The sequence below is a fragment of the Mesocricetus auratus genome, unplaced genomic scaffold (assembly GCF_017639785.1).
Source record: "Mesocricetus auratus isolate SY011 unplaced genomic scaffold, BCM_Maur_2.0 Super-Scaffold_100027, whole genome shotgun sequence".
Lineage (NCBI taxonomy): Eukaryota > Metazoa > Chordata > Mammalia > Rodentia > Cricetidae > Mesocricetus > Mesocricetus auratus.
This window is the reverse complement of record NW_024429208.1, coordinates 14224369-14247931: the sequence shown is the minus strand read 5'-3', so window position 1 is coordinate 14247931 and position 23563 is coordinate 14224369. Positions and strand designations below refer to the sequence as shown.

Sequence of the window (23563 nt, the reverse complement as noted above, 5' to 3'; positions counted from 1 at the left end):
GGCATTATTGGTCCGCTTGTTCTGAAGTTACTCCGAAGCACTGAGAAGCCTTCAGGGGAGATGCAGCAACGGCAGAGAGAGGGAAGGAGGCATGTTGCCCAGTCTGTGCTCTCAGCTCCTCACACGTGACTTTTTTTCCTGAACTTTTCTGTAAGTAGGTTGCATATGTCCTGCCATTTATATAGTGACACTCATGTGTGGATTTCCTAAGAACATCCATATTCTTTTCTGTAGCCAGGGTGTATTTATGGCATATGGGGATTTAACTGAGACAGCTCAGTCATTATAATCCCATCCTCCTGTAGTCAAGTTTGAATAATGTGTTTTATCCTCCTCGTGCGCCTGAGGCCAGCAGCCCTCCATTTTTACTGTAGGCATTGAGTTGTATCTCTCTGTGTTTGCAACACAGCCACACCCTTTCTCTTGAATGGTGTTGACATCGAAGAATACATGCTACACCTTTTATGAAATGCTGTCCAGTCTTGAGTTTACTTATTTATTTATTTATTTATTTGTGTTTTTTCGAGATAGGGTTTCTCTGTATTGTTTGGAGGCTGTCCTGGAACTCGCTCTGTAGACCAGGCTGGCCTTGAACTCACAGAGATCCGATTGCCTCTGCCTTCTGAGTGCTGGGATTAAAGGCATGCACCACCAACACTACTTATTTATTTTTAAGATTGATTTATTTTTAATACAGTGTTCTGCCTGAATGGATGTCTGCTTGCCAGATGAGGGCACCATTATAGATCTCATTATAGATAGCTGTGAGCCGCCTTGTGGTTTCTGGAAATTGAACTTGGGACCTTTGGAAGAGCAGCTGTGCTCTTAACGCTGGGCCATCTCTCCAGCCTCAGTCTTGAGTTTATGAAGGTCCCATAGGATGAGATTCAGGGTGTAAATTTCCGACTGGAACATAATGTTCATCTGGAGACCCGTGGCAGCTGTCTGACCTTTATTGGTGGTTAATTTTGATCGTCTGGTTCAAGTATGGTCTGGTTTCTCACCCTGTAGTTAGTATTTTTACCCCTGGAATGAGTAAACTGTCTGGGGCAGACACCTGAAGGACATGTGGGTATCTGGACCATCGTCAGACCTTGCCCCTAGATTTTAATGTCTAGTGATGATTCCTGTCTGAAGCAGACAGTGTGGAATTATGATTTTCCCCTTAATTCCACCACTGCTATTAACAATCACAGTTCTAAGAAATCACCCCTCTTCACTGGCGTGCTTGTACATTGTTACTTATTGCCAGTCGCCACTCCTGTCAGATGTAACCGCAGAACTAGTTTTCCCCTTGTCATTGGGACTTCCTTTCTGTCCCATGTTACCACAGAGTGGCGTCGCCCTCCCCCCAGCTGTGGAATCAGCCTTTTGTGCAAAGAGCCCTGGCTCCCTTTTTAGTGGGAAATGATGTTTCTGTTTTTCCTTTCTTCAGTTCCTTGATTGAACTCAGGGCCACGGGGCCACTTTCCTGACTGACACAGGCATGTCCCTTGCAATCTAAGGCTTGGGTGTCAGGAGTGTTGGTATTGTGGTGTCATCGCTGGCAGGCTTCTTGTGGATGCAGCTTATTGGTATGTAGATATTTTAGAAGTCACAACTGCATAGCTACCTGAGTCCTCCCTTTCCTGGACTCTAAATTTGCCTTTCTCCTCTCCCGTGGTGAGAGCCCTGACTCCCAAAGTTCTCAGTTATTTATTCTGTTGCATAATGATATACATTTTAGAATTTTTATGCAAATTTCAACAGAAAACAAACCTACAGTAAATAATTTAAGTTCGGGTCTTTTTATTTTTTGTTTACAGTTTATTTGTTGTATTTATGTGGATGTGTTTGTGTTTGCACTAGCGGTACCTGTGGAAGCTTGAGGGCTTCAATCTCCTGTAATTGGAGTTACAGGTGATTATGAACCTGATGTCAGTTCCCAGAACCTGGGTCCTCAGGGTAAGCTCTCTAATCTTTGTGTGGTCTCTCCAGACCCCTGGTCAGGATTCCTACACAGAGAAACCGATCCCAAGTCTTTTTGGGATTAGAGTTTCTAATAGTCATTTCTCTCCTCTCCCTTTTATAGTAATATTTATTAGGAATCTAGTTGGTTTCGTTTGTTTCTTCTTAAATTAATTTCCCCCTTCCCATTTTGTTCCAAAGTTCAAAACCATAAAAAGGATTGGGTGTGGTGGTACAAGCAAGCCTTTAGATCCCAAGACTAGTGAGGCGGAGGCGGGCAGATCTCTGGGAGCTGGAGGCCAGCCTGGTCTACATCGAAAGTTCCAGACCCAATCTACCAGTGTCCTCGGTGTCTTCTGGGTCTCTTTAATAACACTTTTTTTTTCTCCTCTGCCTGACACATAGGGTGGTATGCTGTAGACACCCTTTAGCAGGTGGCTTTACCATCTAAAAATCAGTGTGCTGTCTAACAGCAGCTTTTCTCTCTTCGTAGCTCTCTGTGCCCCGAGGTGTGTGTGTGTGTGTGTGTGTGTGTGTGCGCGTGCGTGCGTGTGTGTGGACCACAGTGTATTCAGCCAGTCTCTTGGGTCTGCTCTGGCTCACTGCTCAGTGCTGTGTAGTAGGCATCTGGATAACTGAGTAAGCACATTACTTTCTATTTCAGGGCTGTCTTGCCTTTTCCTGGCCCTTTGGGACCAGGTGTAGGTTTTCAACCCCTCCTCGCTTTTCCTATGAAACCCAATGAAGTCGCTTTAGGAGATGGTTTTTCCTCACATCACAGATTGCTAAGGTGTGCTGGTTTGATTTCTTCACTGCCCTGAGCAATCCAGAGCTCAAACATGCGGCGCTTTCTCTCTGCCATGCCTCCCTTCTCGATTTCTGCAGGTGAGTGCCAGCGTTCATAAGAGAGAGGTCACACACAGAGTTCACTAGGCTTCCCAAGCTACTTAATGGTACTCTCAAATTGTTCTGACTTTTTAATGAACTTTTTTTGGGGAAGACATTCAAATATATAAAACATTGCCAGAATGGCAGTAAATCAGCTGTGCCCAGTCACTCTAATGGCTCCATATATGCGAGTGATGGTTTGTAGAACTGTTTAAGAATAAAGTATGCCATGACCTTTTGTTCTAATAATTGTGTGTCTCTGTAACACAAATTAATAAAAACCCAGAGAGAGATATTGGGGTTCAAGCTTCAAGCCGAAGATCAGATAAGCAAAGTAGCCAAGCCAGGAGCTCTTACCTGTACCCAGGCTGAAGCAATCCTGCCCTCGACGTGTCTGGAGACTAGTTACCTAAGATTGACTTTGCTTCTTCCTTTTATAATCTCAAATCTTGAGATTAAAGGTGTGTAATCCCAAATGCTGAGATCACCTTTGTGTGAGCTGTTTTTCTCTTTAGCACTGGATCAATTTTGTGTGGCCTTGAACTAACAGAGATCCATCTGCCTGTCTCCCAAGTCCTGGGATTAAAGGTGTGTGCCACCAATGCCTGGGTCTATGGCTAGCTAGTATGGCTGCTGGGATTAAAAGTGTGTATCGCCACTGCCAGGCTCTGTGGCTTGTGGCTAACTTTGCTTTCTGTACCCTCAGGCAAGGTTTAGCAAATCATAAATAATGCATCATATATCTCCTAAAAAACATGATCTTTTTCTTGCCTGCTTAGGATAAAACAATACAATTCAGAATATAGCATTTGGTACTTGCGATCATTGCAGTGAAACCTGACATCAAATGTGACTTCAAAGATGGGGCTGACCTAGTAGCTTGTGCTGTGAGCCTTTTCATGGTGGCGTTCTCTAGCACAAGGCAGCCCATTCAGTTATCACTGGGTTTAGTGAGTTAATGCTCTGACACTTGGAGCAGTTTTTACATTTTTTTATCTTTTTCTTTTTAGTTGTACTGGGGAATTGAACCTAGAATCTTGAGAACTAAGCTCACATTCTATCATGGAGGTTACATGCCCTACCTTTACATTTTCGACCATGAATTTAATTTATTTACTTAATATTTTGTTTTTATGTGTGTGAGAGAGGTGGTGTGTACATGTTCATGTGTGTGAGAGAGGTGGTGTGTACATATCCATGTGTGTGAGAGAGGTGGTGTGTACATGTCCATGTGTGTATGAGAGGTGGTGTGTACATGTCCATGCGTGTGAGAGAGGTGGTGTTTACATGTCCATGTGTGTGAGAGAGGTGGTGTGTACATGTTCATGTGTGTGAGAGAGGTGGTGTGTACATGTTCATGTGTGTATGAGAGGTGGTGTGTACATGTCCATGTGTGTGAGAGAGGTGGTGTGTACATGTCCATGTGTGTATGAGAGGTGGTGTGTACATGTCCATGTGTGTATGAGAGGTGGTGTGTACATGTTCATGTGTGTATGAGAGATGGTGTGTACATGTTCATGTGTGTATGAGAGGTGGTGTGTACATGTCCATGTGTATATGAGAGGTGGTGTGTACATGTCCATGTGTGTGAGAGAGGTGGTGTGTACATGTCCATTGTGTATGAGAGGTGGTGTGTACATGTCCATGTGTGTGAGAGAGGTGGTGTGTACATGTCCATGTGTGTATGAGAGGTGGTGTGTACATGTTCATGTGTGTGAGAGAGGTGGTGTGTACATGTCCATGTGTGTGAGAGAGGTGGTGTGTACATGTCCATGTGTGTATGAGAGGTGGTGTGTACATGTCCATGTGTGTATGAGAGGTGGTGTGTACATGTCCATGTGTGTATGAGAGGTGGTGTGTACATGTCCATGTGTGTATGAGAGGTGGTGTGTACATGTCCATGTGTGTGAGAGAGGTGGTGTGTACATGCCCATGTGTGTATGAGAGGTGGTGTGTACATGTCCATGTGTGTGAGAGAGGTGGTGTGTACATGTCCATGTGTGTGAGAGAGGTGGTGTGTACATGTCCATGTGTGTATGAGAGGTGGTGTGTACATGTCCATGTGTGTATGAGAGGTGGTGTGTACATGTCCATGTGTGTATGAGAGGTGGTGTGTACATGTCCATGTGTGTGAGAGAGATGGTGTGTACATGCCCATGTGTGTATGAGAGGTGGTGTGTACATGTCCATGTGTGTATGAGAGGTGGTGTGTACATGTCCATGTGTGTGAGAGAGGTGGTGTGTACATGTCCATGTGTGTGAGAGAGGTGGTGTGTACATGTTCATGTGTGTGAGAGAGGTGGTATGTACATGTCCATGTGTGTATGAGAGGTGGTATGTACATGTTCATGTGTGTATGAGAGGTGGTGTGTACATGTCCATGTGTGTATGAGAGGTGGTGTGTACATGTCCATGTGTGTGAGAGAGGTGGTGTGTACATGTTCGTGTGTGTATGAGAGGTGGTGTGTACATGTCCATGTGTGTGAGAGAGGTGGTGTGTACATGTTCGTGTGTGTATGAGAGGTGGTGTGTACATGTCCATGTGTGTGAGAGAGGTGGTGTGTACATGTCCATGTGTGTATGAGAGGTGGTGTGTACATGTCCATGTGTGTGAGAGAGGTGGTGTGTACATGTCCATGTGTGTATGAGAGGTGGTGTGTACATGTTCATGTGTGTATGAGAGGTGGTGTGTACATGTCCATGTGTGTGAGAGAGGTGGTGTGTACATGTCCATGTGTGTATGAGAGGTGGTGTGTACATGTCCATGTGTGTGAGAGAGGTGGTGTGTACATGTCCATGTGTGTATGAGAGGTGGTGTGTACATGTCCATGTGTGTGAGAGAGGTGGTGTGTACATGTCCATGTGTGTATGAGAGGTGGTGTGTACATGTCCATGTGTGTATGAGAGGTGGTGTGTACATGTCCATGTGTGTGAGAGAGGTGGTGTGTACATGTCCATGTGTGTATGAGAGGTGGTGTGTACATGTCCATGTGTGTGAGAGAGGTGGTGTGTACATGTCCATGTGTGTATGAGAGGTGGTGTGTACATGTCCATGTGTGTGAGAGAGGTGGTGTGTACATGTCCATGTGTGTGAGAGAGATGGTGTGTACATGTCCATGTGTGTATGAGAGGTGGTGTGTACATGTCCATGTGTGTGAGAGAGGTGGTGTGTACATGTCCATGTGTGTGAGAGAGGTGGTGTGTACATGTCCATGTGTGTATGAGAGGTGGTGTGTACATGTCCATGTGTGTGGCAGCCAGAGGTTTCTAGTGAGTGTCTTTGCCAGTCTCCTGTTCATCTTCTTCTATGGGCATAGACATAGTTATTTAGAGGACAGTTTGGAGGGCACATCGTGTCTATTTAGGAAAACGTCAATAACTTCCCTACTAGGACTGTTGCCTCTCCAGCCTGAATTAACTGCCAGAAATTAACTTTCTCTTGGAGAGGGCCTTCAATTCAATGAGAAAACAAGTGGTTGATGACTTTTGTCCCAGACTCGGCACATCCATCTGACCAGTCAGTATAGTTTGTGTGGAGCCCCCCTCTGAGTTAGACTGGTGGTGGCGGTTCTCCATAGTAACCTGCATAGAACCTTCTAACACCACTGAGGGACGGCCAGAAGAAAGGAGGCTTTAACCCATTTCTATCTTGATTTCTCTGACTCGCAATGAGGGTATATGATATCTTAAAATCTAGTTCTGTCCATTTACTTTTTGAGGCCAGGTTGCTAACTGAGCTTAGGAATTTGGACCCTAGACTAGTTGGCCAGCAGACCCCAGGAATTTCCACTTGTCTTAACCTCCCCATTGCTGGGATTATAGGCATCATGTCCAGTGTTTTATGTGGGCACTGGGGGCCAGAATTCAAATGCTTATGAGTCTTCTTCCCAGCATAATTTTTGTTATTTGCATGTATGTGTGGTGTCTGTGCATCTACGTGTGTGTGTGTGTGTGTGTGTGTGTGTGTGTGTGTGTGTGTGTGTGTGTGTGGTGCAGGCATGTGGAGTGTTGATATCAGTTGTCTTCCTCTATTACTATACTGTATTTATTAGTGGGTTCTCATGCTAAATCTAGAGCTCACTGATTATAACTACTTGGGCTAGCCACCTTAGCTGGCATAGGCATCTGTCGGTTCTGCCTCCCAGTAGGCAGTCACCATGCTTTCTTGGTTGTATGTGGATTTAGGGCATCTAAACTTGAGGTCTCATTTGCATGGTAAGTGTTTATCCACTGAGCCATCTCAGTGGATAAAATGTGTGTGTGTGTGTGTGTGTGTGTGTGTGTGTGTGTGTGTGTGTGTGTGTGTGTGTATTTACAGAAGCAGGCCTGGATCTCACTGTGTAGCTGAGAAGGACCTTGATTGAATTGATCCTCCTGCCTTCACCGTCCAAGTTCAGGATTACAGGTATGCAGTACCACACCAGATAACCACAACCTGTTTGCAACATCTGAGATTTTCCACATACCTTTAAACTATCTGATTGTTTCATTGTGATCAGGGTCAGAGACAGATTGTGCAGTTTTGATGTGTGAGATCATGTGTTCTCGGATCATATGGCACAGGTTATCAGTGGCATTGCTGTGATCAGAACTTTGCTCTCGTGGCTAAGTGCCAGCTATTGGTGTCCTTCATGGAGTTGCCACTTTTGCCACTGGAAGGGATAATTGAGTGTTACATACCCCTTTCCTCGCTTATGCGATGTTGTAAGTAAGCACCCACTGAGAATTGCCAAGCTCATGTATCACTGGGAGGGCCACACCAGGAAATACTCCTGTCTTTCTCCGGTAGTCGGTATCTCGCACTTATCTCCCCATGCATTCTTTTCTAGGTTGGACTAGGATGTCTCAGAATTCAGACAGCGGATATTATCCATATTGTTGCTGCTACTTTTAATCATCACCAAAATGCCATTCCCCTAAATTTGGACAGTGGCAGCTTCTGGAGGCTTGCTCCCGTGTGGCTTTGACATTTCCTGTTTTTTTTTTTTTTCCTTTTATAAGCGTCTTCTCTGCTTCTGACATCAAAAGGATGATGCATACTTGTTTCATGTCTTCCTTGTTTCTGTCGGGAACTGGAACTGTGTGTGTCTTTCAGAGATGAGTGGCATTTCAAATCTGGATTCCAGGTGTGCTTGGTGCTTTGTGTGGTTCTGCTTGTTCTTTGAGTAGCCTGAAGTAAGAAACAGACAACCCCATACATACATCATGTATCGGGGTTATATGTGTTTACCCGCATGCATGTGTGTGCATGAATGCATGCCCTGGAGACTGCAGGCAGGGCCCCGCCCACCCTGCCAGCCCAAGCCCAAGCTAGAGCAGCTTCTTTCCCGGCAAGGGCCTGTATTTTGAGCCCAGAATCTCAGGGCTTTGTCTTCCATCTTCTCAAAGTGTTATTATGTTTACTCATTTTGAAATCCTAAATAAACTTTTGTGCCTGGAAAATTGTTCTCATATATGTATTGTTGCTGTGATAATTTTACCTCTTTTTGGTTGTTGTTGCCTGTTTTTTAAAGCAGGGTCTCACCTGTAGCTTAGAACGGCTCGGAACTCCTGTGTGGTCTATGTTGGCCTAGAGCTCATCCTGGCTTTTACCATTGTTTATTTTTCATTTTATTTTTATAAGGATTTTTTTCTGTGTCAACTTTGTCCGTGTACAACTTGCATACTCTTGTCCCCATGGAGAGTTGAAGAGGGTTTCAGATCTTCTGGAACTGGAGTTGCAGACTGTTGTGAGTTATGACGTGAGTGCTGGAAATTGAACCTGGATCCTTTGGAAGAGTAGCAATTGCTCTTAATCACCAAACTATCACTCCAATTCCTTTACCAATTTTTTAATTGCAATTATGGTTACTTACTTTTTTTTTAAAGATTTATTTATTACATATATAGTGTTCTGCCTACATGCTAGAAGAGGGCACCAGATTGAATTGTAGATGGTTGTGAGCCACCATGTGGTTGCTGGGAATTGAACTTAAGATCCCTGGAAGAGCAGTCGGTGTTCTGAACCTCTGAGCCATCTCTCCAGCCCCTTACTTACTTTTTTAAGACGGAGTGCCATGTAACCCAGGCTGGCTTTGAAGTCATTACATGATCAGGTGACCTTGAACTCTTGATACTCTTGTGTCCCTCCCAGCCTCCTAAACTGGGATTAAATGTATGTATTACCAGACCTAATTTATGCAGTGCCTGGGATTGAACTCTGGGACCCTGGCAACCAGACAATCATTATACCTGTGGAGCTATTCCCAGCCCTTGTGGTGGTATTCATTTGAGATTATGGCCTATACTTTTTAAAACCATCTTTGTTAGTGTTTTTAGGAATCACATTTGCACGATTTCATATTAGAGCAAGTTTCAACCTTTCCCAATGCTGTGGCCCTTTAATACAGTTCCTCATAAAATTATTTTGTTGTTTCTCCATAACTGTAATTCTGCCACTGTTATGAATTGCAATATAAATATCTGATATGCAACCCTCCAAGTGGTCAAGACACACGGGTTGAGAACTGCTGATACAGAGAATCGACTAGAGAATCGCATTTGGGAGGCTGAGGCAGGAGGGCCATGGTTGGCAAGGGATGAATAGTTAAGTTCTGAGTCATTCCAGGCTAAAGAGCATCTCACCATAACCCTCTCAGATCAACCTCAAAACAAATAGACAAAAAGCTGAGAAAGATACTATCTGATTTCCTGAGAAATTTGATGAGATTACTCTTGCTATTTTTGCTTATTTTGTTGTGTTGGGAACAGTCACTAGGAGGCCATTTTGGCTGTGTTTGGATTTCTTTCTCCATCACCACCCACTCTTTTTTGCAATGCTGAAGATTAAACCCAGGGGTACATGCATGCATGGAGATAGATCTTTTGTCAGCATCCCCTGTCTCAGCCCTGGCTCCTAGATTTGTTTCTTCCCCTGTCAGGTATAATAATGTGCATTTAAAAGAATTTGTTTGGTGGAAGTTGTGGCATTTGCTGATGGTAACCTCATGAGCCTCCTCTTTTTCTTTGAGTGTTCGTTTATTCCTAATAAAAATAATTTACCTTCTTTTTTCCCCCCCTTGCTCTGTTCTGCAAGTTGCTTACCAGCTTTCTAGATCAGTCACTTTTGATTTTATTGATTTTTGTCTGTTGTCCTTTTGACAGAATTGTTTGTTGAGGCACGTTTTTACTGTATCTCTCAGATTGGGCTTATCTCTAGACCCACTTCCCATGCCCAGTGTCAGTTTTTATTGAATGGCTTTTTTTTGTTGTTGTTCATATGTATTTATGTGAAGTTAACACATCTTTATCATAGTAAGCACTGCTCCTTCTCCTAAATGATAGAAATATTTTAATGTCTTAAAAAAAAACATTTATTTGTTTGGTGTTGGTAAGGGATGGGCAGGGTGCCCGAGTAGATGTCAGCAGATAACTTGTGGAATGTTCTCTCTCCCACCATGTGGTTTAGAGGGGTTGCACTCACGTACTTAGGTCTGGCAGCAAACTACACTTTTCACTGTGAGTTTCCCTGTGCAAACCTCCATGTGTTGTGTTTTCTCCATCACTTGGAGTGTTTTCTCATTTCTCCTGTGGTTTGATCCATGCGTGATTACAGCAATGCTGTTTATTTTCCTATTATTTGGCATTTCTCCACATGTCTTGCTATTGCTGCTGTGGTTTGAGGGTATCCTGTAGGATTCCAATCCTTGTAGATTTGGGGCTTGGTAAATAGAGCGTTTATACTTGAAGGGCTTGAGTGTTTGCAGGATGTAGTTGTTTCTCCTGTCCTGTTTCCAGACGACCTTGAATGTACAGGGATTTTCTACTTCAGCTGGGACTGTAGTCACAAGGTATAAGCTGGATACAGCTTCTCTACTATGCAAATTGGCCAACTTTTTGTTGTTCAGGTTTTATATATCATTGCAATGCCATCTCCACCAAATATCCAGAAAGTCTTTGAATTTGTTTATTGTTTCCATTGTGATTTTTGTTCCCCTGTATTCTGAAGCCGTGTTAAGCTCTATTACACATCTATAATTTTGTATCAACCAACCTTGTTATGAAATGTCTTTCTTAAATATGAAAAGATTTCTTTCCTTGAGTCTCAGTGGTTAAGGTCGATTTCCCAGCATCCACTTCAGTTAGCTCACAACTGCTGTAGCTTCAATTTCTGAGGATCTGATGTCCTCTTCTGAACTCTTCAGGGTACCCACAAACCCGCTCCTCCCAAACACAGACAGACAGACACACACACACACACACACTCATGGAGCTTGCCATGTGATGTGCTGTTTGTGCCATCATAGTCCAGCTGTGACTGGAGTTTGCAAGTCCAGCCTGACTCCCATCCTTCCTTTCCCATTGGAAGGCTCAACAAGGCCTCACGCTGTAGGCAAACACTGTGCCCATGGAGTATGACCCCAATCTCATTTTCTTTCTTTTTTTTTTACTTATAACCCACCTTTGTCTTTATATTTGAAGTGTTCAGAGGTTTAATTTCCCCCATGTATTTAGGATCCAAGTTGTCTTTGGCTGTGGATTAAATTTTAAAATTTATTTTACAACATCTTAGTCTTGTCATATTTCTATGATCTCTCATTATTTTTAAATAACATATTATAATAATTACCTTAGGTAGAAGATGCATTTCTTTTAGTATATGCTTGTTTTCTGTGATACAATTCTATTTCTAATAAAAAAAGGATTATGCGTTAGCCATTTATAGTGGCCCATCTGAGAATAAAAGCCATTTAGGTGGTGGTATATGCCTTTAGTACCAGGACTCTGGAGGCAGAAACAGATAGGTTACTTGAGTTCCAGGCCAGCCAGGAACAAAAAAACAAACTGCACACATACACACACACACACACAAAAAGACCCTAATACATGTTTTTTGTTGTTGTTGTTGTTTTGTTTTTTTGAGACAGGGTTTCTCTGTGGCTTTGGAGGCTGTCCTGGAACTAGCTCTTGTAGATCAGGCTGGTCTCAAACTCACAGAGATCTGCCTGCCTCTGACTCCTGAGTGCTGGGATTAAAGGTATGTGCCATCAATGCCTGGCCAAGATTTGTTTGTTTATTATGTATACAGCATTCTGTCTGCATGTATGTGTGTATGCCAGAAGAGGGCACCAAATCTCATTACAGATGGTTGTGAGCAACCATGTGGTTGCTGGGAATTGAACTCAGGACCTCTGGAAGAGCAGCCAGTGCTCTTAACCTCTGAGCCATCTCTCTAGCTCCCTAATATATGTTTATGATAATTTCTGGGAGGAAGAAAACATAAAGATGAAAATTAAAATTACCTAGAATGCTCCTTCCACATAGATTTGTTTTGTCAATTTGTGGTTGTTGGATTTTTTTGTTTTTGTTTTTGTTTTTGAGATAGGGAGAGTATCACGCTGGAGCTTGCTAGGCCAATCTGGCCTTGAACTCAAGAGTACTGGGATTAAAAGCATGTGCCACCATACCGGACATTTTAACGTGTAGTTACAATCTTTCTGAATGCTCACTGAAATGTCGAGCTTTTTCAACAGTGATTATTGTGGTAAAAGGCACAGTATGGAACTTACCATCAGAGCACACAATAGCATCAGTCTGAGAACTGTAAATTAATATTTGTTAATGTATTGTTTTTTGTATGTGTGTATTTGTACCTTCATGAGTTTGCACTGTGTGTGCAGTTGCTGGTGGAAGGCAGAAGAGGGCATCAGGTCCCCTGGAACTGGAGTGACGGACAGTTGGGAGCCACCTGATGGAGTGCTGGGACCTGAACTTGGCACCTGCACAGCAGTAGGCTGTCCCAGCTGCTGAGAGGCTCTCCTGCCCCAGTCTGGGGCTCTGGGATGCCTTCATCTTTGAGACCTCCATCCCTGCCGAACACTTGCCTGTCCTTGTTGCTAGCCTGTGTCAGCCACCGTTCTGCTTTCTAAGAGTGTGAACCCATTAGATGCTTCAAGGGTGAGGAATCCAGAAGTACTTGGCTCTGTGACTGGCTTATCTCAGGCACCATCCGAGGCATTTTGTTACGCAGCTGCTGTTGACTCGTCAACTTCGAGCCACGTGGCTTTGAAACAGGCCTTAGATGTAAGTTCGGGTGTGGCTACCTCAACAGATCATTGCTCTCAGCTGTTTTACTGTCTTCCCCTTGTAACCCCCTGCCTCAGAGTGGAGCCTCACATGTCCCTGCCCCTTCCCTAGGTATACTTGGTTGTTGCTGGCCTGGGACTCAGAGCTGGGCTTAAAGGCATGTGTGTGCCAGCAATGTCTGTCCCTTTTCCTTTATTATTATTACTTTTATTTCTTTATTTTTGGGGGGAAGGGCTCTTTGTAACCCCGGCTGTCCTGGAACCTGCTGTGTAGATCAGGCTGGCCTAGAACTCAGACGTCTGCTTGCCTCTGCCTCCCAGACATGCACCACCACATCCAACTTCCCTTTTATATTGAGACAGGGTGTTGATCAGTTTCTCCGGCTGACCTTGAACTTGTGGCAGTCCTTTCTCAGCCATCCTTGGTGTCCCACTAGCTGTTGGCATCTCTTAAAGTTCATTTTGCTCTTTTCTTCTATGATAATTTGATTTACACCCCCTCCCCCCAAATTGTCTGCTTCTCGTGTGCTGTTTTTCAGGTCTGGAATTTCCTTGGGTTTTCTCAGACTCTGCACTTTTCTCTAATTTCTGTAGCATACCCAGGATTTTGTTGAACATGCTTGCTTCCTAATTATAATCATGTGGCCGTCTTGCATCAGCTTCTGTGGATTATGCCCCGTTCTTCCTGTTCTTCGGTATGCATCGTAATTTGCTATTGAACACATGGCATTCCTGCTCCCAGAACACTGGGAAGCAGGGTGGATGGTTCGGTTTTCCCCTCCGGAGGCTGTCTCCTCTTTGCAGAGCTCGGGAGAGCCGTGCAGCATCTTAGTTAATGGCCACTCTCCCAGCAGCGTGGAGCTTGCTGGTTGCCACTTAGCTTTGATCTTAGATGCCTCACTTCAGTTGGATCTTGACTTCATTCACCTGGGACTGAGATTATGAAAACGTGGATTATTTTGTCGGACCCACAGGTCTGTCCCTCTGGGCTCGTAGTCTTGGATCCAGTCTGCTACCTCACACATCTGGCTGCAGTTGCCTGATGGCTGCTTGTAAATAAAGTGTGTCTGGGAAGCTCCCAATCGCACAGAACTGGCACCTGCCAAGAGAGGCAAGGGACCAGATGTGCTGCTCTCCTGGATGTTGATTGATGCCTTGGGTTTTCCCTCTGCAATTCAACCCAAGTGTTTATGCATCTGTCGTTTTCCATAGGTGCAGGAGTAGAGTCCAATCTCACCCTAAATTCTCATCTTCACAAACAGGCTTCTCTCTAGTTGTTTTTAGTTACATTAGACCAATCCTGAAGTCCCCACATCTGCTCAACAGCCAAGCTTCTCCCCTCCTTTTATTTCTTGAGACAGGATTTCTCTATTGCTTTGGAGGTTGTCCTGGAACTCGTAGCTTACTATCTCCTTCTGCCCTGTTGGTGTCTAGATCTTAGACTTCTGCTTTGAATCTTTATGCATTTTTACCACTGTTAAATTCATGTCACAGCTGGGTGGTGGTGACACATGCCTTTAATCCCAGCTCTCTGGAAGCAGAGGCAGGAAGATCTCTGTGCGTTCAAGGCCAGCCTGGTCTATAGAGCAAATCCCAGAACAGCCAAGGCTACAACACAGAGAAACCATGTCTCAAAAAAAATCAAAGAAAAGAAACAATAACAAAAAAGTTGATGTCACATGCCAAAAAGCAGTATAGATACAAGTGCAGTATCTTATAAAATTCTCAGTGAAATTATGTCCCAACTGTTATGGTTCTGTGAAATCCCAACAGATAAAGATTTAAGATTTCGGGGTTGGAGAGATGGCTCAGAGGTTAAGAGCACTGGCTGCTCTTCCAGAGGTCCTGAGTTCAATTCCCAGCAACCATCTGTAATGAGATCTGGTGTCCTCTTCTGGCCTACAGACATACACATATGTATAATAAATAAATCTTTAAAAAAAGATTTAAGATTTCAATGTGTAATGAGTGCTGGTACTAGCATGGATTGTGCCAGTGTTGGCATGCGTGTGGGGACTTGGAATAAGGATCTTATGTTGCGTGGACAGATTGTAAAAAGGCATCCGTGACTGCTCCAGGCTGGGACCTTGCACAGTTGCGTACACACAGTACATCTGAGCTGGGAAGACGAGAGAGTTATAAAACCTTGCCAAGTATGAAATTCGTATATGGCTACTGTAAACACACATTTTTTCTTGTTTATAAAAATGAGTTGGATTTGTGTTACTGCTTTTGTTTTCTTTACTTAATCATAACATTTCATTGAAAATCTATTACTGAGAAGTTTCTAGAAAAACCAGGGACCATAAGAGAATCAATCTCCTTAAGGGGGAAGAATTGAAGATAATAAAGCTTAAGAGTGTGGTGTCTGAAAAGTTTGCACCTCGATAAGCTTCTCCACCGATGCAGCAACCCAATCAGACCAAATCAAACTAAGTTAGAGAAAGCCCATGTTTAATGGATACAACACTCCCACTCCCGGATAGCCTTCCAGCCCCCCAGAGAGGAGACAGGAAAGAGAGACTGGAAAAACCACAAGTCTGTTTTCTGGGAGGCAGTTTAAATACCCAGTGGGAGTGGTCTTGAACATCTCTGGGGGAGGGGTCATCATTTGGCCTGCTTTCTGAGATGCAGCAGGGTTTGGAGAGAGATAGGGGAGGAGGGCTTGAGTGGAACTTCCACATAACACCCCAGACTCTTTGGGTGTATGGATGCCAGGGGCTGGGGTGAAGCTTCCCCCCAAAGCACTGGTGTCTCTTTGTAACAGCATTGAAAGTGTTGGTTGAATGCTAGAATTCCTGCAACAAGTAACAGTAAGCCTTTACAAGTATGAAAGCAGCTGGCCTCCATTTCAGGAGCAGATGTCCCTGCGAAGCAGGGGACCATAAGCAAAGCACTGACCGTCGCCTGATTTCTGTTGCGCAGGCATACTCCAACACCCAGACGGTACAGTTCTGAAACAGCTACAGCCACCGCCTCGGGGCCCGAGAGAGCTGGAATTTTATACCATGGTAAGTGATGCAAGATGCTTTGTTGTTTTACGTGCTCTTCAGTCACTCTGCCCTGACTCAGAGGGAGAAACGTGTAACAGACAAGCCTCATGCTTTGTGGAAACCGCTTATCTCCCAGTGTTTCTGCAGCCTGGTATTTTCTGTTCTGTTTCACATCCTAAATTCATATTCTGAGTCATGAAATTGATTTCAATCGACTGGTCCTGACCCACAGTTTGAAAAACACTTACCAGAGAGTTTGTCACTCTCAGAAATGCCAAGTTAGGGTTTTTATTGCAGCTTCTTAGAGGCATCTTTGTTTCGCTTTGTGACACGGTGCTCAGTGCGCGTGCCTCAGCCTTCCCGTGCTGTGTGTCGCCACACCCTGCCTCTAAGTCTTCAGGGTTGCTTTGCACTGTGGGAGAGGGCTCCTTTCTAATACCTCGTTCATCAATGACCCGGAATGGTTTTTCTAGTGTGTTCCATGACTACCAGTTATTTCTTAACTTCAAAACATTTTAGCCACGTGGTTCCACCTTCCCTGCCCACCAGCCACAGACCCACTTTCCCCCCGGTGTGTTTGCTGGCCCTTGTGTACCTTCTCTTGGGTAATACTTAGTCAAACATTTCCCTCATTTTGCAGTTGAAGAGTATACAAAAAGTTCAGTTACATCCTTACAGTAGTACACTGAATAGAAGCCCGACCAAACACCGCTCGTCGGTGCTCCCTGCTATTCTATAGTTGTCTTCGCTGTCTTGGTAGTGTCCTTTCAAACACAAAGTCATGAATTTTGATGAGGCCCAGCTTATATCTGTGCTTTCTTAGGTTGCCGTTTTGAGAAAGGGTCTTATTCTGTAGCCTAGGAATTTACTAGGAAGCCAAGGACAGCCTCAAGCTTACAGCAGGCTTCCTCAGTTTCCCCAAGTGTTGAGATTGCAGGTGTGCACTGCCACACCCAACTCTATTTCCTTTGGGCTTTTATTGATTGCCCTGATTAAGAGCACAGGACGGTGCCTCCACCCCACCGGGAGCTCCCTTTCCCTCTGTTATTACACTCCCCCCTGTCCTGTGTTGTCTCTGAACATCTGGAAGCTCTCCTCCATGTAGTGCTCACCTCATATACAAGGAGCCGGAGCTTAGGTGGCGAGCTCAAGTTGTGTGGCTTGAAATGCAGAAGTGAAGTTTTTGTCACTTAGCCTCTCTGTCAGGCTGCACTCAGGGGTTTCTTCCGAAGGCCTCTCCCTCTTGTGCCCATGGGCAGTCCCCTCAGATCTTCTGTGGGTTTTGTGTCCTAATGCGCTTCCTGAAAACACCCTCAGCATGACGAGCCCTGGTTTTAACCTTTAGTTTAGCGAGAAAACCGGGCCAATGTTACAAATGATTTCAGGGGGCTGCCAAGGTGGCTCAGCCAGTGAGGGAGCTTGTCCCTAAGCCTGGTAACCCCAAGCTTGATTCGGATCTACATGGTGGAAGGAAAGATGTCCGTAAGTTGTCTGCTACACACACAAGCACGTGGGGAACACACACACACACACACACACACACACACACACACACACACACACACACACACACACCCCAGAATTTACTTGCCTTGTGTTCAGAGGATTACATTGAATTTGGTGTCAGTTATATACAACTCACAAAGGTGGCAAATAGTTGAAAGACATTGACAGGAGACTGTTCCCCGTGGACCACCATGACAGTGTGCTGTAAGTAGCTGGTTATTATTACAAACCCACGCAGGATGAATTGCGGGTCTGTTATCCTTGGTCTTCTGAGGGCTCACGGAAACCTGACCAGCCCTGCACCTCTGTCCAGGTTTACGCTGCCGACTGTGCCGACACTGTTCTCCTGGAGCTGCGGAAACACCTGCCCAAATACTACGGTGTCTGGTCCCCTCCCACCGCACCAAACGGTAAGGCGCTTTAAGTACATCTCGTGGTTTAGTTCCCAAGCTTGGCTTTACGAAGGGTCTGTGTAAAGGCTGTAAAATATGGAACTCGTGTACTCTCTCCTACGTTCACTAAACAAAACTCACTGGTACTTCACTTTTTATCGACATTTTCTTGAACGATATGTTACACATTAACTGATAAATCTGCTACAATTTCACGAGAACATCTTAGTACTGTACTAATTTACAAGTGTCAGTTTCTTCTCTAAGGAGTAAAGCATTAAGAGCCCAGGCAGCGCACGCCTTTAATCCCAGCACTCGGGAGGCAGAAGCAGGTAGATCTCTGAGTTCGAGACCATCCTGACATAGCTTCTATCTCCTGCCTTACTTCCAGTCCGCAGTGTGCTTGTGTCTTGGAGTCTAGTATTTTCTGTCTGTCTGTCTGTCTTGCTCTCTGGTTTAAAGGTCTTAGTTCCAAATATATGCAGATATTTATGATTGAGAATAGCATTCTTAGTAATTATTCCACAGACCATTAATTGTAACTGCCCTTGGATCCTTTTTTTTTTTTTTTTTTTAATATTTTTGAAACTGCGTCTCACTGTGTAGCTCTGGTTGACCTGCCTCTGCTGCCTGGATGCTGGCATGTGCCGCCACATCCACGGGCCCTCATTCTGTGCAGCACATGGTTGTGAACACACTTCCGGTTGTTACATCTTTCCTTCCGCCTCCACTGCCGTTCATGAGACCGGAGATGGAAGCTTGGTTATCAGGGTCCCGGTGGGCTGTGCTGACCACTGCTGCTCGACAGCGAGCAGTTAGTGCTGAGGACAGTGTGGGTAGAGATCTGGGTGGCGAGACACTCCGGCTGAACAAGGTCCTTGGAGAGATGGCTCAGAGGTTAAGAGCACGGGCTATTCTTGGATTCCGTTCCTAGCACCCACCTAGGATTATAAGGTTATATAATCCTAGGTTTATAACCACCTATAACTCCAGGGAATCTGATGCTTCTTCTGGCTTATCAGACATCTGCACACACTTGGTGCCTGTACATAAATGCAGACAAAACAGTCATACGCATAAAATTAAAAAGGCATTTTAAAAAAGAAACATTTTCTTTGGAGAACTGGGCATGATGGTTATGACTTAAATAAACATAAGCATGTATTTGTGTGTGTGTGTGTGTGATGCACACACATACTTTTCTTTGAGACAGGGTCTCTCTATGTACCTCTTACTGTCTGTAATACACTATGTAGACAAGGCAGCCTCGAACTCACAGAGATCCGCCTGCCTCTGCCTCCAGAGTGCTGGCATTAAAGGTGTGCGCCACCACCGCCTGGCCATTTTCTGTTTTGCATCATTTTGTTGTTGTTGCTTATGGATACATCATATTAGAAAAGAAATACAGCACAGAGAAGCAGTTCTCACGTCTGGTGCAATGTTTTTTCTGCCTACGATAGAAACCCATCCATAAGGCTTTCTCTAGCAGGATCAAAGTTGAGAGGCAGCGGCGCAGTTGGCAGCAGTGCGAGCAGGTGTGTCTGCGTGGGAAGTGAGGAAATTAGGAGGATACGTGTGCCTGTGTGGGAAGTGAGGAAATTAGGAGGATACCTTATGTCGGCCGAGCACCTGCAAGGACCCACTTGAGCCTGGCAATCAGATTGCATTTTGCCGTCTTAGCTCTTTTCAGCTTGAGATAAAATCAATATGTAATAAATAGACATTCTTGTTAATGTTTAACTGTGGGCCAAGGCTTAGGATTAGCTTCAGGGTAGAGGGTATCTATTATCAAGTGCCTGATTGAGTTGTGATTATGCCTTTTTATTTTGTGGTTATTACATCATATTTGTCTTCCTGGAGTGGGGAAGAGTTCCCTCCAGGGAATCAGCCTGTATTTGTACTTAATCCTGGATGCTGCAGTTCAATTTACACGCATGATGACCTTGCACGGGTTTTAATACCTGTCAGTCACGTTCATATTTAACACTATTAGCGTATCCTTGCTGTCTAGTCCCAGCACTGAGGGAGTACCAGATGGCACCAGGTGCTGTTGTGGATAGAACATTACTTCTGTTCCTCAGAAGCAGCCCTGGAAGGCAGGGCTTAAATACTGTTGCTGTGTGCCCCAGGGCAGCGCCTTGTCACTGAGGCACTTCTGGGACTGTGACGACACATCCTCAGCCCCCTCAGCACTCTGGACCCTAACACCTATTTCATGGTGGGTCTGTGCTGGACTCTAATGTGTCCCGTTGAAGACCAGGGACATGCTAGGATGGCACGGGCTGACACATGACACGGAGGAGCTGACATTTGTTTCTGCACGTGCCCCAGCCCTTCCTTTCCCCTCTGTTCCCACCAAAGGGCTCCCTCACTTCTCACAAAGGGCGGACTACATGCTGTGACATGAACTGAAGATCCGGAGAACTGTCACAAGTTGGTTACCTCTGAATCCCAAGTGTCACATGTTTGCCTGTCTCAGTGACTGGTTGTGGCCTGGGTTCCAGATTGTGACAGGAGCACTTCTGAGGTCTGTGGGTAGCACTGGCTGGAGTTGTATTGCGCCATGACGCGGAGCAACATGTGACACACTGTAGGCGGTACAGCTGGAGACCAGCCCCTCATCTGTACTTCCTACATGCCAGGATCTCTTCCTCCTTCCATTCAGTCCACAGTTCATTAGTGGTTCCAGCTGACACATGGAAAAACACCGCTCCACTCTGGACCCAGAGGGGCCTCCAGGAAAAGACATCTTTTGTTACTGGTGTGCAGTTGCCTCAGAAGACAGTCCTGTAGCAAAATGCCTTTGATCTTTACAGAACTCAGTTCGAGACTGACCTACTTTGGCTTGAGCTTTATTCTACTTACACCACTGAGAGAATTTGCTAGTGACATTTTTCAAAGTGAACAGTATCCAGGTTTATGGACAACTGTCAGCCTAACAGTCTGGTGCTCAGGTTGTGGCCCACTTTCTTATTTCGCTCTTTCAAAAGCTTGTGTTAAGCCGCTCGCGACACAGCACCAGTTCTCTCCTAAGAACACTGGTGTGCCTTTCTTTTTGTGTGTTTGGGGACAAGCTCTTGCTATATAGGCAGGACTGACCTGATAACCATGATGCCCAGTGCTCCTGCATCAGCATCCTGAGTGCCGAGGTGACAGGCGTGCATCCCCATTCCCGGAGACCTAGAACTCTGCATGCCCAAAGCAGGTTTTGACGTTTAGTTTTTACAACTTTGAAGAAAAGATGCAAATGGGAATCGGTTTTGGTTTTCCAAGACAGGGTTTCTCTATGTATCCTGGATGTCCTGGAACTCTGTAGAGCAAGCTGGCCTCCACCTTGGACTCACAGAAATCTACCTGTCTCCTGGGGGCTGAGATTAAAGGCGTGCGCCCCCACTTGTCCTTTGCTATTTGGGCCTGTGCTGATGCTGTGTTGGGACCTGTTGTCAAGGTGCCTGGGCAGGTGCTTTCAGGTTCAGGCCCCTAGGTTACTTGTAGTGCTCTTCCAGGCTGCTGTCCCGCTGACAGATGCTAACCTGCCTGCTTTGCTTGATACAGGAATAACATTTACCTCTTCACCCCTCGTGCTCTGCAGATTTAAGCCCGATAAGTCTGAAGGCCTTGACAGTTCTGAAGGCCCGAGTTGTTCTCATTTGGTTGTGTACAAGCATCTTTGATTTAATTTCAAAATTGTGCCTGTCAGGATGGGACGGGAAAAAGGGGCATTAGTTAGTGCACAGGGCTTCTCTTGGCGCCTTTTACCTGGTTTAGAGGAAATGCACACTTTTTCCAGCTTTACTGTGTGTGCGCACATACATTTTGCATGCATGAGCATGTATGGGCCACGGCATACGTGTAACAGTCAGAGGACAACGTTGGGAACTCACTCTCACCTTCTCCCTTGTTTGGGACATGATCCCCTGATGGCTGCTGCATACACCAGATGACAAGCCTGCAAATTCCCAAGGGTCTTATCTCTGCCTCCCATCTCTGGATGAGAGGGCTTGGACTGCAGACTATTTGTCAGCTTTGCCTGGGTCCTGGGGACGCTGACTCACCTCACTCCTGGTGCTCGCATGCGCTCTGCCCACACATCATCTCCTCAGCCCCGACAACTAAAACATGAGTCATGTTCTCATTGAGGATGTTGACAGGTTTGTGTTCCTTAGGAAGAGGGAGAATTGTTTCCTTTCTTCTTTTTCTCCTTGCACCTGGGTCCTTGCTTTCAAGGTAGACTGCAAGAAGGGGCCTTTGTGGTGTGACAGCAAGTTTTCTGTGGGCAGATGTGTGCAGGGCGCTGAGGCGAGCGGCAGAGCAACAGTGCTTTTCAAAGTAGCAAGGGCGAGCTTGGTAGTGTCATTTGGATTCAGTCCCCAGCTTACTGATGTCAAACGAAGAACAAACTTTACAAGATTCTTAAAATACTAGCTAGGAAATCTCGTTCTGAGCCCCGATGGCTTTGTGTTCATGGGGGATGGTTTTTAATGCTGCACACTCACTTTGCTCCTGTGACATCTACGGTCACACATGGGAGGGATTTCTCTGGTGTTTATGCTTGGTAATGAATCTGTGGACTCTAGATTTACCTTAGGTCTTTTCTCCTCCAGCATTTCCTCTTCGTTCTTCTCTGGAGGCTATCCGAGTGATATGATGGCCTGCCGTTAATTAAGGCTTTTCTCTGATAACAGATGTGTACCTAAAACTGGAAGATGTGACTCATAAGTTTAATAAGCCCTGCATAATGGACGTGAAGATAGGGCGGAAGAGCTATGACCCCTTTGCCTCATCAGAGAAAATCCAGCAGCAGGTCAGCAAGTACCCTCTGATGGAGGAGATCGGGTTCCTGGTGCTCGGCATGAGGGTAAGAGTGGTTTTGGCGGGGTGTGTGTGTTTCCCTTCTACACCACTCATTCTGTGGGACTGCAGGTGCTACCCCAGAGCCGGTGCCCTGTGCGGTTGGGTCCTCCATGACGTGTGTGAGCTATGAGGGCAGGGGCTTTATCTGTTGCTCACTGGGCTGTGGTCAGTGATGGGTCCTGACTTCTAGTAGGTAATTAATGCCAGGCCCTAAGATGATGATGTGATAATTAATACATAATGACCAGGCCCTAAAATGATGCTGCTGGCAATTCTGTTTTAAAGAAATTTTAAGTTTAAGTGCACAATAAGTGTTAAAAGCTACATATTCATTGTGGCTTCCCTAGAAGAATGTAACTTTTATACTTTGGGTGTTTGTTTGTTTAAAACAGGGTATCACTGTGTGACCCTGACTGTTTGTAACTGCTTTGTAGACCAGGCTGGCCTTGAACTTAGAGATTCACCTGCCTCTGCCTTCCAAGTGCTATGGAAAGGGACTATTTTATAAATAGAAAAAAAACCCACATTATTTCATATTTTTATTTGAAACAGTTGTTTTATTCACACATAGTTCTATGAACCAGCATTTAAAATATTTTAGCCAGGTGGTGGTGACACATGCCTTTAATCCCAGCACTCAGGAGGCAGGGGCAGGGGCAGGGGCAGGGGCAGGGGCAGGGACAGGTGGATCTCTGTGAGTTCAAGGCCAGCCTGGTCTACAGTGTAAGTTCCAGAATAGCCAGATCTATTACACAGAGAAATCCTGTCTCAAAAAACCCAAATAAAATAAAATAAAATGTTTTATCTTAACTGACATATATGTTTTGATATATGTTTGCATATACTGTTCACCTCAGGATAGACACAGGGTTGGCATCATCTGGTGACTGGGGCTGTTAGGATCTCTCATGGTCTGGTC

General features: G+C 45.1%; 1 protein-coding gene across 3 annotated transcripts in view; it reads left to right on the top strand.

The window, feature by feature from the left end:
* Ipmk (inositol polyphosphate multikinase) overlaps positions 1-23563 on the top strand; it is a 40770-nt gene that overhangs the window by 3772 nt on the left and 13435 nt on the right. The window contains exons 1-4 of one of the 3 annotated variants that reach the window (XM_040732432.1): positions 12754-12897; positions 15825-15910; positions 17712-17808; positions 22476-22648. In XM_040732432.1, coding sequence (XP_040588366.1) covers positions 15908-15910; positions 17712-17808; positions 22476-22648 — 273 coding nt within the window. In that variant the 5' untranslated portion in view covers positions 12754-12897; positions 15825-15907. Of the gene's footprint in view, positions 1-12753; positions 12898-15824; positions 15911-17636; positions 17809-22475; positions 22649-23563 lie in introns of those variants that run through there. The other 2 variants (XM_021227547.2, XM_005070779.4) reach the window with 2 other exon arrangements.